The sequence below is a fragment of the Podarcis muralis genome, chromosome 5 (assembly GCF_964188315.1).
Source record: "Podarcis muralis chromosome 5, rPodMur119.hap1.1, whole genome shotgun sequence".
NCBI classification, from domain to species: Eukaryota; Metazoa; Chordata; class Lepidosauria; order Squamata; family Lacertidae; genus Podarcis; species Podarcis muralis.
The window spans coordinates 4,476,200-4,492,844 of NC_135659.1; the positions used below are offsets into that span (position 1 = coordinate 4,476,200).

The following is a 16,645-nucleotide window of genomic DNA, read 5'->3' on the forward strand; positions in this document are numbered from 1 at the left end:
CCGACCTGTCAGTGATCTGATGTCTTGTGATTGATAGATGGATTGTCCCTCCCAACTGTCAGAGTTGGCCCTCGGGGGGGGGGGGGACTGCCCAAGCACATCATCTAATGCAGGTGGATTGATTCCTGCTTTCTGTAGTGTTTTGGCATGGCAGATGGTTCCTCCTGGGAATTCACTGGCTCACCTGAACCAAGCAGGTTTGAATTCCCCTTTCAGTACTGGAGCTGTATCTCTACCCAATGTCAGATATGATGTCAGGGGTGAGCCAGGTGTAAGTGGTTTGGGTAGGTTGACTAATCAAACATTTATAGCATGGCCTGATAAGTTAACATGCCATGGGGGTGATGTTTGTTTTTTCAAGAAAAGTGCATTGCTAAATCCTGACAAGTCAATCCACTTAGTTAGCAGAATGTTGCGACTCACCTTCCACTTTTAATCATGGCTGCTAATGTTAATTGTGTTGCTGCTTTTCAGCAGAGTTTTCAAAATGTGTAGGATAAGAAATAAAAATGTTACATTAAATTGTCTTTGGGTTTTGATTATATAACAAATTACAAATTGTGCCTTGTTTTGGAGCAGTAGTTTTTGGTAATTTGCAAAATGATTGGATCACAATAAAAATACTGTATGGCCTTTCCTGTGCAGGGACCTAGTGGATGAAGCTAAGAACTATTTGCTATTGCCCCAAGAGCGACCACTGATGCAGGGACCAAGAACTCGACCACGCAAGCCTATCCGCTGTGGGGAAGTACTCTTTGCAGGTACGTATGTATGACTGTAGACTTGGTCAGGGAGGCAGGGCATACCATTTTTGGTCAACAGTATAGCAAGGCAGCGAGGGCCCTCGCCTTGTTCCAGGCAACAGGATCTCTGACGGTTGTAGTGGGCCACCTTTAACTTGGAGGTAGAATTGACTTAGCCAAATGTGCGTGACCTAAAACTTCAGTATAAATGTATATGTGGTAAAATCCAGGCTGAGCAAAAGTAATGTGTTGGAGAGAGAGGTTTGGAAGAGAGATTCCTACTCTCCAGTGTTCCCCATGAAAATACTTAGGCTAGAATGAATCATAGATCCTTAGATTTCCCAATGAGTGAATGTTTTACTCAAGAGTTTCCAGAAGTTTCAGCAAACAAGTCTCCATCTGATGGCAGTAAAATAAAGATGAAAAATGGTTCCAAACATCTCAAAAAGTAAAGGACTTGGTTTCCTTACTCTTAGCAAAGATGGGTTAGCAAAGATGCCGACTATAAAGTTGCCATTTTAGATAGATTCAGTTCACTTGCAGAATCAGGCCACATGGCTTCTTCCTTGTTCCAAGAAGCAGAAAGTGAAAAATGGGAGGGAGAAAACAAAAGGCTCCAGGGAGCCTTCTAAACTCTCCACCCCTAAACTCCACCCCAACTGGCAACCTGAGTTCAGGTTAACCCTTTCATTGACCCAGAGCAGAGGACACACACACACAAAAAAAATAAAAGTAAGAGCAAAGCAAAGAAATGTAGTAAAAGAAACAGGAAGATGAAAATAATAAAGGAATGAAAAAAAGAAAAGAAGGAAATGAAAAGGGTTTCCGATTCTCCATCTGTCAGTTATATATATATATATATATATATATATGCTTTCGTAGATTTTCACGGGTACAGGAATGCAGGTTTTGGTGTCCTCGGGTATCTTCCCGTGTAAAAGTTGGGGTGTCGAGTGAGACCTCGTCGAAACGTCGCCTAGACACCCCAACTTTTACACGGGAAGATACCCGAGGACACCAAAACCTGCATATATATATATATATATATATATATATATATGAATGAATGAAGATCATTCAACATATTCAAAGTATTCACTCCAGAATGGTATCCAGCTGTTCCTCCTTCTGCTAGGCGATCTTTTTCCAGTCTTCAGATCCAGACATCTCAAGTTCATTCATTTTTTCTTTCACACAAAAGTCTAAAAGAGGTTCTCCTATTACAGTGGCACCTTTGGTTACAAACTTAATTCGTTCCAGACGTCCATTTTTAAGCCGAAACCGTTCTTAACATGAGGCGTGCTTTCATTAATGGTGCCTCCCGCTGCCAATGCATGACTTTTGCTTGCATCCCGGGGCAAAGTTCGCAACCGGGAGCATCTACTTCCAGGTTAGCGGAGCTTGTAACCCAAAGCGTTCGCAAGGAGGACAGTACGTAACATGAGGTTCCACTGTATTACACAACAACTCCAGTGTTGAGAAGCAATTTACTCACATTGGTCTCTTTGCTATGGCCATATATTAAAACAGTCATCTATAGTTATTTACTTATTGTATATTCATTAATTCACATCCAGTTTCATATCTTCCATTCCCATTTCCTGTTGGTCATGGTTTTCCATCCCAATTTAGAAAAAAGGTCCTTCCATTTCCTCTTCCTCCATTCTTTTCCCTCTTAAGTCCATTCCAAATTGTACACAGAATCCTTTTTCTCATCTCTCTCTGGCAGCTCAGAATATTTCTTAATCTTTCTGTCCATGGTTTCATTCCACTCCTCCAACATTGTAACTCCACTGTTCGGCTGTTTTACTCTTCCAGTACCTGTGTGGAGATCCCCTCCATTTCACCACCTACTGCCTCCTACCACCATTCCACTCTCGTATTCTGGCAGTCCTCCATCAATATTATTCTCCAAAGGTTCTGTGTCTTCTTTAGCCTCATCTTTTTCTTTTCTTTTTAAAATATTTTTTATTAAGTTTCATATTACCAAATTAAACACATCAAAGCAATTGATCCAAATTATAACAATACATATCATGTAATCCAATTATTTTCCAAATTGTAAATTCTTTTTGTGGGGGGTACCCATGCTTCTTGATTGGCAGGAGTCCAATCCTCGAATATTTTCTGCTACTTTCATATTAAGAATGATATTTCCAGTCCCCTCTTCTCAATCCTTATCATTACTCATTTTCCTTTTCCTTCACTTCCGAATTGCTCTGCAAGTGGGTTGGAAAAAAAACAGTCATTTGTAGTTCTGTGTGGACTTTGTACTGCTCTCTCGTAAGTTCCAATAGTCCAGGCATTTCCACTCGAGCAAGCAATCGCCATCTTGTCGTTCCGATGAAATACAGTCTAAAAGCTCGCTCTTTAACTTTCCCGACCTGTTGCATCATAAATTAGTCTTTTTCCAGGAGGGCTGCCCCTTCCAGTTCGCAATCTCATCAAAAGTAATAAATCTTCGGCTCGCCCTCCCCAAGACCAAACCTCCCTGCAACACAGGTCTCGTATCCAATCTCTATTCTAACTGCGTCACAAAGAGAGCCCTTCTTCTATCCAAATCCTTTACAGAGTAAAACCTTTAAAATTATTACATTATATTATTCCCACACAGTTCATTTTTAGTCCCAGTTGCCAATTAGTTGCTGCGACGGATCTTCTAAGAGGGGGGGTTATTAGTTAATCACATAGAGCAAAAAAAGATAAAAGTCATTCCCCCCCCCCCTTTTCAGTTCCATTGCACTCCATTCCACATACCAGCTTGTCTGTAGTTTGATGTAATCTTCTGTCTCAGTCTTCTTCATTTCAGTGGTAAAATTGTTAGCAGATAAAACCTCCTGCCTCTCTTGAAGCATGTGCGTTATCTTTCACCAATTTTTTTCTTTTAAGTAACGCAACTAGTTTCGCTCCTGGAAGTAGCTTCGGAGGAGTTCCGAGACCCGCCGAGGGTTGTGCACCCAGTGCCTCACCCCCTCCTTCTTCTGAACTCGGGGGTGATTTGTGGCAACAGCAGGTGAAAACTGCATCTCTCCCCCCTGGAGAGATGTTAGGGAGACTGATTTACTCCCCATAATCAGCCTCTAATTACCTTGTGTGAGCTGGATAGATGTTAATATCCGCCATCTTCCAAGGCGCCCCTTGCGGCCCCCCCTAGCCTCATCTTTTTCAGGTCCATTTTCATTCACATTTTTATGCAGTTCAGCTGTGAGCTCTTTCAGTTGCTCATCCAGTAGTTGCTGCACAATGACAACAGTCAGTGTCCAACCGTATTTTTCCATTACTGAGTGTTCTTGGTCTTACTAACAACTCACTTTCCTGAAGACCTTACAGTCTTTTCTCTAAGTCAAAGCCCCCTGGCTGCTTATCACAGCTCATTCTTTTCTCACAGTAGCATAATTATGTTAATTAGTTTCACTTTGCAACCAGCACTTTCAGCAGAGGGACAGAGGGTTAAAAATCAAATACAGTAAATATTTCTAACAGTTGGAATACCTCTTAGCTGTTTAAAAAACAGGCAGCCCTGCTTAAAAGGTAAAGGTACCCCTGCCCGTACAGGCTAGTCTTGACAGACTCTAGGGTTGTGCGCCCATCTCACTCAAGAGGCCGGGGGCCAGCGCTGTCCGGAGACACTTCCAGGTCACGTGGCCAGCGTGACGAAGCTACTCTGGCGAGCCAGCGCAGCACACGGAAACGCCGTTTACCTTCCCGCTAGTAAGCGGTCCCTATTTATCTACTTGGACCCGGAGGTGCTTTCGAACTGCTAGGTTGGCAGGCGCTGGGACCGAGCAACGGGAGCGCACCCCGCCGTGGGGATTCGAACCGCCGACCTTTCGATCGGCAAGCCCTAGGCACTGAGGCTTTTACCCACAGCGCCACCCACGTCCCGGCGCAGCCCTGCTTAGGGAAGCTTTTAATGTTTAATAGGTTATTGTATTTTAGTGTTCTGTTGGAAGCCGCCCAGAGTGGCTGGGGAAACCCAGCCAGATGGGCGGGGTAAAAATAATAAATTATTATTATTATATTATTATTATTATAAAATATGTGTTTTAAAGGTTAAGGGACCCCTGACCATTAGGTCCAGTCATGGCCGACTCTGGGGTTGTGGCGCTCATCTCGCTTTATTGGCCAAGGGAGCTGGCATACAGCTTCCAGGTCATGTGGCCAGCATGACTAAGCCACTTCTGGCAAACCAGAGCAGCGCACGGAAACGCCGTTTACCTTCCCGCCGGAGCGGTACCTATTTATCTACTTGCACTTTGATGTGCTTTCGAACTGCTAGGTGGGCAGGAGCAGGGACTGAGCAACGGGAGCTCACCCTATCGCAGGGATTCAAACCGCTGACCTTCTGATCAGCAAGCCCTAGGCTCTGTGGTTTAGACCACAGCGCCCCCCACGTCCCGTTAGGCACAACCAATTAAGACATACTTTTTGTTTTGCTTTCAGCCTTTTAATTATTGTCTCTTCTTAAGCTAGCAGTTGGGTCACATTCCAGATGTATATTTTAACTGGCAGACAGATAACCTGAGTCACAATTTATAACAGTTTTACAAATAATTTTAAAAAAGGGAAGTTTAGCCAACCTTACGTTTGGTGTGGTGTTTGGGCAAGAATGCAATTCCCTCCACTCTCAGTCATTCACCCCCATCCAAGTCCCTCAAAAACTTCTCCCTTAGCATGGAAAGCAGCCTTTCAGAGCATCAGAGGTTAATCCCTGTTATCTCTGTTTTCCCAGAGATAATGTGATAACCAAGTTTTATGGCTTTGCTGTCATTACTTGCCACATAATTGTCTCTGTCCATGGTGTGTTGACAACAGATGTCTAGTCCACCATTTTTCTTCCCCAGAAGTTCATATTAATGTTAATATAATTATGTATTTTAATTATATCCTGTCATTCCATTGCATTGCATCTCCAACAACTTTCAGTGGGTGGCTGGTGCAGCGGCGATGCCATTTCCAGTGTTGAGCGCTACGACCCTCAAACAAATGAGTGGCGGATGGTGGCTTCCATGAGCAAAAGGCGGTGTGGGGTTGGAGTCAGTGTCTTGGATGACCTTCTGTACGCAGTGGGAGGCCATGATGGTTCTTCCTATCTCAATAGTGTGGAAAGGTAAGTTCTTGTCAAACACACTTTTCTGGTTCTCTGGAGCTTAACTGCTTGCTCTGATTATAGCAATGGATGTTGAATCAGCTTCCATGCAAGCTGCTATTCCATCTCTCATTTATTTACAGTGGTGCCTCGCAAGACGAAATTAATTCGTTCCGCGAGTTTTGTCGTCTTGCGATTTTTTTCGTCTTGCGAAGCACGGTGTCGGGAAAGTTTTGGGAAAGCTTCAAAAATCACCAAAGTCTTCAAAAACCTCAAAAAAGGCTACCACACCGCCTGCTATGAGTTGCTCCTCGAAGTCAAGTCGCAACTGTATTAACGGTGTTAAGAAAAAGGAAACAAACTTGCAAGACGTTTCCGTCTTGCGAAGCAAGCCCATAGGGAAAATCATCTTGCGAAGCAGCTCAAAAAACAAAAAAAGCTTTCGTCTAGCGAGTTTTTTGTCTTGCGAGGCATTCGTCTTGCAGGGTACCACTGTATTTTCTTGGAACGAGAAAGATAGCTTGTTCTGAACATTTCAAACCACAATGCAAACTAGAGACTACTACTCTAACTGTAACCTAATGCTCCTGCAACTGTGTGAGAACCATTCCCCACCACAAGTTGTAACCTCTGCATAATATATCTAAGAAAAGATTGATCACGATCCAAATACTTTCCTAAACAAGCATTTTTTAAAAAAATTATCTGTACGCATGGTACACTATGCACACCTGTTTGCAGTGGTTCTGGTATCTGGCTCATCATTTGGATCTCTGAGGACATTGCTTTTTTCTTTTAAGTTTCCAAGTCTGATTGTCATAGAGATTTCTTAGGTTAGAAACTGAACATGCACACACACACACACACACACACACACACACACACACACACTGCAGGGATTCACTTTTTCTGGCCCTCACTCTCTTGTCTAACTTGGATATCAGCCCCTTTTCCCATTAGTGGTGGTGAATTGTAGCTGGACTATGAAGGAGCACATAATTCCTTCATTCCGGCTTTAGGCTGAGGGGAAGGAGACTAAGCAGCACCTAGTTTCCCTTCCTCTCTTCCCCAGACTCAGCTTCCAGGTGCACAGCTGAACTGTGGGGAAACTCTCCATGTCCATGCGCAGGGCCGGGTTCCAGCTGGGTTTTTGTGCCTGTAGACATGGGCAAGTCAGGCACGTGCTGCATGCATCCGCAACTGTGTTTTTAGATTTTTGGGGAGGTGCCTCTTTCGGCTTTTCCCCCAGAAGATCATTTTGTACTTCCGTTGACCTCAGGGCTCAGCCGAGCTTCCCGATTCTTCCCTCTTGTGCATGTGTGGTGGCATTTTTACTAACACAGCATCAACCCTGTAGCCTAAACATCATAAGCAGAGGGACTGATGGCATGGTGCTCCTGATCCCATGTGGTCTGAAACTTGGGAAAGGAGGTACTGCCTCTGGAAAGAGTACCCCATTCCATTCATTAAGCTGTGTCCAGGTTACAGTGGTGCCTCGCAAGACGAAATTAATTCGTTCTGCGAGTTTTTTCGTCTTGTGAATTTTTTGTCTTGCGAGGCACCACTGTATTAAGTCTGCAGTAATTTTAAGAAGTGGCCTCAACATTCTCCAGCAGGCTACCACACTGCGTGCTATGAGTTGCTCCTCGAAGTCAAGTCGCAACTGCACCTCTTCAAGCAATGCACCCTGGGTATTAACGGTTTTAAGAAAAAGGAAACAAACTTGCAAGACGTTTTCGTCTTGCAAAGCAAGCCCATAGGGAAATTCGTCTTGCGAAGAAACTCAAAAATCAAAAACCCTTTCATCTTGCGAGTTTTTCGTCTTGCGAGGCATTCGTCTTGCGAGGTACCACTGTATAATGTTTAGCCTCTACTGACATAGACCAATGAGAGGTCTTCAGGGAAGGGCAGTAAGTAATAAGAAAATGCAAAAGGTTTAAGAAATCCAGGTGAAATGACCATAAAGACCTGACATGTTTGCCTTTTCTAGATATGACCCAAAGACGAATCAGTGGAGCAGCGATGTAGCACCCACCAGCACCTGCAGAACCAGTGTCGGAGTGGCAGTTCTTGGTGGCTACCTGTATGCTGTGGGTGGACAGGATGGTGTCTCCTGTCTTAACATTGTTGAAAGGTATCTTTTTAAGGAGTTGGGAGCGGGGAGCACTCACACGCATTCCTATGCACACTGCCAGGAATCTTTTGCTGCTGTTATAATGTGTGTCTGTTATGAACACGTCTTTGCCCTTAGCCTTATGCTCACAAAAAGGAATATAGGAAGATTGGTTTAGTACATGAAACGAAAGTGACATGCTGCTTTCAGACAGCAGAGTTAAAATATAAGGAGGCATCAACTCACAGAGCATACACAGCATGATCTAAAGAGAAAAAAAGGATCCCTATCTATCCCAAAAAGCTTAGAGACAGGGAATGTGACAATTTTGCCACAGTACTCATGCTAAAAGTCAAGCGAGAAAGGAGAGGTAAGTAAGCAGAACCTCAGTTAGGGATCAAGAGAACTGTGCCTTTCGTTTGAGAATTACTGTATTTTTTCCTCTATAAGACACCCCCATGTATAAGACGACCCCTATTTTTTTAACCCAAAATTAAAAAAGGCACTATCTGTGTATAAGATGACCTCTTATTTTAAACTTCAAAAATTTATAGTCTTATACACAGAAAAATATGGTATGCTCTCTTCATCAGTAACCCACTAGCAAGGCTACAGCATCTCTCACCCATGCCTTAGTCTCCTTGGTCCAGTGAAGCAAAGGGTTGATTCCCAAAATTGTAGAGTGAAAACGGGTCCCTTGTTGGAGCTTTGACAGCAACCTAAGCATTTAAAATCTGGGGTTTAAGTACTCTTTTGAGCCAGGAGGATTTTCTGGTTTTTTGGATGAGTAATTGTCATAATACCTCTTCCCCCCATTGCTTAGTTTCCATAAGTTCCTGTCTGTTTGTTATTTTGTTTACCTTGCCTATTTTATAGTTGAAAGGACATGACCCTCTTGACAAATGAGTGACTGGTTACCTACGTACAGTGGTGCCTCGCAAGACGAAAATAATCCGTTCTGCGAGTCTCTTCGTCTAGCGGTTTTTTCGTCTTGCGAAGCAACCCTATTAGCGGATTAGCGCTATTAGCGGTTTAGCAGTTTAGCGGCTATTAAAGGCTTAGCGGCTAAAAGGCTATTAGCGGCTTAGCAGCTGAGAAAAGGGGGGGGGAGCGGAAAAAAATCGCAAGACTCGCAAGACGTTTCCGTCTTGCGAAGCAAGCCCATAGGGAAAATCGTCTTGTGAAGCAACTCAAAAATGGAAAACCCTTTCGTCTAGCGGGTTTTTCGTCTTGCGAGGCATTCGTCTTGCGGGGCACCACTGTATATGTTTCCCAAATCCTGGTTTATCTTTGGTATCTTTCTCTGTTGTCTCTATGGTATGGAACCCAGGAGGTGATAAGTGAGTTTGCTGGTCTTTATTTTAAGTTTTAAGAGGTCAGGCTATTTACCAATGCCTTCTAAGACACATTTAAGATAAAGACTAGTACCAGGGTCAAGATACTTGAGGGGTATTGGTGGAATTGGTCAGACTTGGTGAGAGAGATGCTTTTGTGTTTTGTTTGAGGTATGACCCAAAGGAGAACAAATGGACTCGCGTGGCTTCCATGAGTACAAGGCGCCTTGGGGTGGCTGTGGCTGTGCTAGGTGGCTTCCTTTATGCTGTTGGAGGCTCTGATGGGACGTCACCTCTGAACACAGGTATCTCCATGCAAGAGCCGTTAATTTACTCTCCAGGTGCTTCTGAGGAGTTCTGACATGACTCATTTGAAGAAGGTTTTCCTGAGAAAATGAAAGGGCTGGTAGTAGTAGAGTTCAGCTCTGGGTGGTGTGTTTGTTTTTACCAAATTGTCATATTTTGCTAATTTTATATTGAGTAGATATGCCAATGTCTCCATCTGATAGGCAGTTTCCCAAGACAGATATTTGAGAACTGTTTAAATCCTAGACTTTCAATTTTCTCGTGTAGGATAGCAGTGGCTACTCACCATTATAACTGAATAGCCACTGAAGTTGAATAGCTGAATTTTCTCCAGGTTCAGGGGCAGTATACCTCAGATTTCCAGCTTCTGGGAGAAAATGCTGGGGGCTGCTTTTGGGTTTCCTGGAAGCATCAGGCTAGTCAGGATCATAGAATCATAGAGTTGAGAGGGACCCTGATGATCATCTAGTCCAACCCCCTGCAATGCAGGAATATGCAACTGTCCCATATGGGGATCAAACCTGCAACCTTGGTGATGTCAGCACCATGCTCTAACCAACTGAGCTATCCAGGCACTATCAGAAACACGATAGCACAGTTGATGGGCCTTTGGTCTGATGCAACAGAAGAAATAGAAATGAGAACGGACAATGGCTTCCATTGGTGTTTGGCTTTTCTTTTCTTGTGGCTGTGTTCTTTTGCCCTTGATCCATGTATGCAAATCTTCCGCAGTGGAGCGCTACAACCCTCAGGAGAACCGTTGGCACACAATAGCACCCATGGGCACTCGACGTAAGCACCTAGGTTGTGCGGTATACCAAGACATGATCTATGCTGTGGGAGGCAGAGATGATACGACTGAACTTAGCAGTGCTGAGCGATACAACCCCAGAACGAACCAGTGGTCTCCTGTGGTAGCCATGACGTCACGCCGTAGCGGGGTAAGCTGGGGTTGATTTGGCTGCTGTTCCTGCTCAGCTTGAATTCTTTAGAACAGAGGTGGCTAACCTGAACGCTGGATCCAGTCTGCTAAGCTACAGGAAGTGGCCTACCAGCTACTGCAGCTTTTATTTTCCATTTTGAGCAGGAAATAAAGCTCTCTGTTCTTTAGAAAGCAATCAGAGTGCTTTAGGATCTCTAAAGAGAAGACAAGAGGGACCTTTTCTCTCCAACCTCTACACCGGGGTGCCCCAACTTTTTTCAAAGAGGACTAGATTTGATGAAGTGAACACACATGAGGGCTTGCCAAAGTTGTTGAGCTGTTTTAAGGATTTTGCCTGGGGACATATGCTGCTGCGGGAGCCAGATTACGTCGACTGGAGGGCTGGATTAGGCACCTGAAATGGACTTTGGACATGCCTGCTCAACACTAAGCAGCACAATGCTAAGATTGGAGATAAGCCCTCTGACAGCTCTTTAGATCCTCCAGGATAAAAGGCATTTCCAGCCCCCCCCCCCCTTTCCAGTGCTGGAAATGCTAAGGCTGGGTGGGTGTGATAGGGAGAGTGCTGCATGCTTGCATGTTTGGTGTGTGCGCGTGTGCATACCTTGGTTACACCTGTCACTAATATGTGGCCATCAGAGGAAGACTGACCATCAGTGCTGCTCTTAGGCTGAAAAGAAAATTCAGAGTTGGAGTGAAGCAGTACAATTCTGTCAACTCTGGATGTAGACAGTATGTGCATTGAGATATATAGCCTGACCAATGAACTAGTTAAACTACTTGGCTCTTATCCATATCTTCTTCTCAGTTGCTCTTCCACCAATGGAAAAATGTAAATTGTGTACTTGACCCCGCTGAATATCCTTCTGCAGAAGCCCTTATTGCAACACTCCAACTTACACAAGTCACTTATTTGGTCATTATCTAGGTTGGCCTCGCTGTTGTGAATGGACAGCTAATGGCCGTAGGAGGCTTTGATGGCACAACATACTTGAAGACTATTGAAGTGTTTGACCCAGATGCCAACACATGGAGGTAAAGTTTAAATTCATAATTAGGATGCATTTTGTTTTTCAGAAACAATGCCAACCCTTGCTTTGGCATTAAATGATAGAATTTCAGTTCATGCCAGTGTGGTGTAGTGGTTAAGAACAGTGGACTCGTAATCTGGGGAACCGGGTTCGCTTCCCCACTCCTCCACATGCAGCTGTTGGGTGACCTTGGGCTGGTCACACTTCTCTGAAGTCTCGCAGCCCCACTCACCTCACAGAGCGTTTGTTGTGGGGGAGGAAGGGAAAGGAGAATGTTAGGGTAGTGATAAAGTGGGATGTCAAATCCAAACTCTCCTCCTCCTCCTCCCCCTCCTCCTCCTCCTCCTCCCACAGTGCACTTTGATTCCCTCCCAATTCTACAAAAAACCTTAGTTTCTGCTTTAAAGTTGGAATCATTTCAGACTATGGTTTGCCCAGAAGCCAGAATTGAAAAACCCAATCAAGGGCAGGATTCAACTAACAAGCCCCACCAAAGAAAGTCTGTGCAGTGGGACTTTCCTCCTCTCTTCCCCCTGTGTGCTTCCATTGGCTCTAGGGGTGTGTTAGAAAATCCAGAGCAAGATTGTTGACAGAGTGGTTTGGTTGCATTATGCTGAATTCCTCCCAAAATATGGCTTCCAGTGTGGGCTTGAGGACAAACTCCAGCTTGTCACAAAATGAAGGGGGGAAGGGAACAAACAAGTCTGAGTCTTGCTCACATAATATGAAAGCATGGTTTGACCAGCCTTTTCATTAAGACCGTGTACAGATTCCTATCAACCCTAGGCATCAAAATAATCTCAAGACTTTTTTCTTCAGTCTCTTCCTATTTTGCTGGCCTGTATCCCACTATTTAGTAACAATCATGCCAGTTAATGATTATTCTCATATGGCAATTTCTCTCCCCTAATACAATCATTTGGAGACCATCCATTTTGACTCTCATAAATTTGATTCTTGCACTTCTGTAAGAATAGGGGTTAAATCAGAGTAACAAAGTCTGTCTTTTCTTTGCAGACTGTATGGAGGAATGAACTATCGTCGGCTTGGAGGTGGAGTGGGAGTTATAAAAATGACACACTGTGAATCCCATATATGGTAGAAAGCCAATGGGAGAAATCTCTCTCACTCCGAGTTCATTCCTATTGAAGCTGGTCAGCTTGGTGACTGCTGAGCTCTCTGAGGCTCTAGTAAAATTGAGATCACATTTATATTATTCGCTGGTGCCTCTTTCTATGGGACTATAATGGATGTTGCAAGCATTTCCCCCTCCTCTACTAGTTACAGAAGACCAGACCAAGCAACCCCAGGAATATACCTGGAACACATAGTTTTCATTGTCTTTGTCTCCCCATTCTAATTTTACAATCTTAATGAAGAAACTGGAATGTAATGTTATTCTGAGCAATGAGGACCTCAAGTTGTATATGAGTTCCAAAAAAGACAGGAGCCTAATGAGAGGCAGACAATGCATCTGCATAGACAAATTTTTCTCTGACACATCATTGGCCTTGTTTAAAGAGGTCAAGTCAAACAGGGCCCATATGCTCCATTTAAATGAATTAGTTGCATAAGAGCCCGTTCATTTCAACAGGGCTTTGGCAGAAGATGCTGCTGCTTGAATTTTACATTGCATTGGGGGAAATTCTATATATGCTGAAACCTGTTCCATTTCATTTCTACCATATTGTTGATATCATGGTAATGTGATTTCCCCCCAAGTAAAATTCTGACGCAGCTTTCTAAATGAAGCTGTTTATAAGCTTTGGCCTAGTTAAAATCTTTGGAAGCAAAGGGCTAGCCAACAAAAGGTTGCTGGCACTGTGGGTCAGTAAGAACAAAGAATTTACAGTAGTGGAACAAGGAATAGACACATAATAATTTGAGCAATCTACCCGGAAGTTCTCCAGCACAAGCCCCACTGAAGTCAATGTGGAGCACAGCAGAATTTGTGTGCTGCTTCTGTTCATTTCTGTACAGGTTGTGGAGGAGAATGTCTTGGTAGATAGTCTCCCTTTGTATAGACTTTATGCTCTAGTTGCAGCTGTTTTGTATTTCTCCCTGTTAGTGCACTAGTAATGTTAACTAGTGTGACTTAAGTACATATACAAGCCTGGTTTGGATTAAAGAACAGAGTACTGTATCAGAAATAGGATACCTATTTTATCTCCTAGTAATAATTTGTGCTTCAGAGCCACACACTGACCGTTAGTGAAATGGTATCTACATCTATCTATAATGATGCCTGTCTTGTCACTTTTGAAAGACATGCTTAGAATTATAAGCATTTTGAATTTGTCTAAGCTGCCATCTTTATCCTTAAAGCATAGTTCTATCTAAAAACTCAGCTGTCACGGCTGTAGCTAAATTAGTGGGCTGTAGGGGAAGGATGGGAAACCTATGTCACTGCAGTTCTTGGTTCTAGGCAACCCCAGCAAACATGGCCAGTGATGGCTGGAGCTAAAGAACAGTTATGTATAACTTGTGTCCTATTCTTGTGGTGCCAAGGAAGCAGCAGAAAGGAAAGCTGATCGCAGCATTGGGTGAGGTGAGTTGCAAGGAATGCCAATGAAATTAAGTTTTACTGACATTTCCTTTAAGAAGTAGCTTTATTTGTAAACTTCAACATCTTCAATGTCTTTGGGTGGGTGGGGGAACTTAACACAAGTGGATTTTCAAGAAAGGGGAAAACCCTTCTTGGCCTGAGAGATGGCATTCTTGTGTTTACATTTTGAACATTTGCACCTTTACAAAGAAAAAGTATTCTGTAAACAATTGTTTACATATCATTTGTGCTTTTCCTAGCATGAGTTGATTTGTATAAATAGTGTTACCTTAATAAAATCATTTGGTGTGTTTTCTCATGACTTAACTGAAAGAGCAGAAGTTGCTGGTTTATAAACTTACTTTATAGCTCCCAACTCAAACCCTTTGGGCTAGTAAATTGAAAACAGTATTTGAGCAAAATACCTCTGTATAGCCTTAATATACAGTAAGCCCACAACATATCGTATTTACTCGAATCTAATGCTCACCTTTTTTGGCCAAATTACGTCACAAAAATTAAGTTGCACATTAGATTTGATGGCACATTTACATTCACCAGCAAATACTTTTTTAGGGTTTCAAGGTGCACATTAGAATAAATAACGGTCCATTGGGGTTACATTCTGGAGATCATGTCCAAAGCCCAAATCATGTCTAGCCAAAGCACATTGGGCTCAGTGGTGGGTGGGCTTGCCAAAGTATATTTTTTGCCCAGCACATAAAAGCTGAATGCACACAAGTTGTGGGCTTACTGTAGTATCAATTTCATGTGCAGCTGAAGAACTTAAGAGCCTGCTGGATCAGGCGTGTATGGGAAATCTACAAGCAGGATCTGAACACAAGAGCACTCTCCCTTCCTGCAGTTTCCAGCAACTACCTCCAACCATGGAGGCAGAGCATAGCCCTCATGGCTTATAACCACTGATGACCTAGATCTGCCATGCGTTCGTCTAATCCTCTCTTAAAGCCACCCAAGTTGGTGACCATCACTGCTTCCTGTAGAAAGGAGTTCCATTAACTATGGGCAGTGTAAGGCGTTTTCTTTTATCTGTCCTGAATCTTCCATCATTCAGCCTCACTGGTTTTTATGGAAGCAGTGGAAAGAATCTTGCAGGTTATATAGTCCAACCCCAGAGTGCAGCAATCTCAACTACATCATGCATGATAGATGGCTGTCTATCCTTTGCTTAAAAACATCCAAGGAGAGTCCATTACACTGTTGAATGACTCTTACCACCAGACAGTTCTTCCTGATGTCTAGTCGGAATCTTCTTCCTTGTAACCTTGGTTCAGGGTCCTACCCTGCAGAGCAGGAATCTTGCTCCATCTTCCATGTGATAGCCATCTTCGAATATTATTATTTCCTCTCGTTCTCGTTATCAGGCTAAACATACCCAATTCCCTCAACTATTCCTCATAAGGTTTGCTTTCAATACCCTTTTGGTTGCTGTCTCTGCACACATTCCAGCTTGTCAATATCCTCCTAAAATACTGGGCACAGTATTCCAGGTGTGGTCTCACCAAGGCAGAATAGAGTGGTACTATTACTTCAGTGATCTGGACACTGTACTTCTGTTGATGCAACCTAGAAAAGCATTAGCTTTTTTTGCTGCATCATCACACTGTTGACTCATGTTAAGCTTGTGGTATACCAAGATCCCTGGATCCTTTTCACGAGCCAGTTGTACCCCATCATATTTGAGCAGACAGTTCTTCCTGCATAAGCGTAGAAACTTACATTTATCCCTATTGAAATTCTTGTTAGTTTAAGCTAGTTTTTCACTCTGCCTTGCCCCCCCCCCCCACTATGCTACTGGTTAGCAGAGGAGGTTGACCCCAGGTGCAAAATTCTGAGGGGTGCAATCTGGCACAATGTCCACACCCTGCACCCCTGTGCTGGCCAAGCCCAGTGTCGGCAAAGCCACCCAGCTAAAAATACACGACCACCGCCACTGGCAGCCATGTGCCTCATGGGCTCTGTGCGCACACACCCCGGGCACATGCCTCCATCCCAGCTGCCCAGTCCACCAGGGGGGCACATTACTTGTCCTGCCCCAGCAACCCATGCTATGCCACTGCTGCCAAGTCCTACTGAATTCCAATTCTGCCTTCTGCAGCATTGGCCACCCCTGCCAGTTTGGTGCCATCTACAAATTTGATGAGCAACTCCTTGATTCCTTCTTCCAAGTTGTTTATAAAGGCATCAAACAATGGGCCCAGGACAGAAACTTCCAGCACCTCACTTGCCATTTATTTACAGGATGGTGATGAACCATTAGTGAGCACTCTATGGATTTGTCAGTTTTTATTTTGTTAAGCCTAGAATTTTGTCCCTCTTCTCCATAATCTGCCTCAGTTCTCAGACTATCCTAGGGTCCAATTATCTAGGGCACCCTTTCTCAACCTTAGGTCCTCAGATCCTATTGGACTGCAACTCCCATCATCCCTAACCACTGGTCCTGCTAACTAAGGATGAAGGGAGTTGTAGTCTAACAGTATCTGGGACATAAGGTTGATATAGGCCATCTATACATTTTAC

The 16,645-nt window shown here is 43.7% G+C and overlaps 1 protein-coding gene across 2 annotated transcripts in view; it reads left to right on the forward strand.

The window, feature by feature from the left end:
- KLHL20 (kelch like family member 20) overlaps window positions 1-14,431 on the forward strand; it is a 24,302-nt gene extending 9,871 nt beyond the window's left edge. For both annotated transcript variants that reach the window (XM_028732303.2, XM_077928204.1), the window contains exons 7-13: window positions 646-761; window positions 5,670-5,853; window positions 7,823-7,966; window positions 9,451-9,584; window positions 10,318-10,526; window positions 11,457-11,563; window positions 12,577-14,431. In XM_028732303.2, the coding sequence (XP_028588136.1) occupies window positions 646-761; window positions 5,670-5,853; window positions 7,823-7,966; window positions 9,451-9,584; window positions 10,318-10,526; window positions 11,457-11,563; window positions 12,577-12,661 (979 nt within the window). In that variant the 3' untranslated portion in view covers window positions 12,662-14,431. The remainder of the gene's footprint in view (window positions 1-645; window positions 762-5,669; window positions 5,854-7,822; window positions 7,967-9,450; window positions 9,585-10,317; window positions 10,527-11,456; window positions 11,564-12,576) is intronic.
- The last annotated feature ends 2,214 nt before the right edge of the window (window positions 14,432-16,645 follow it).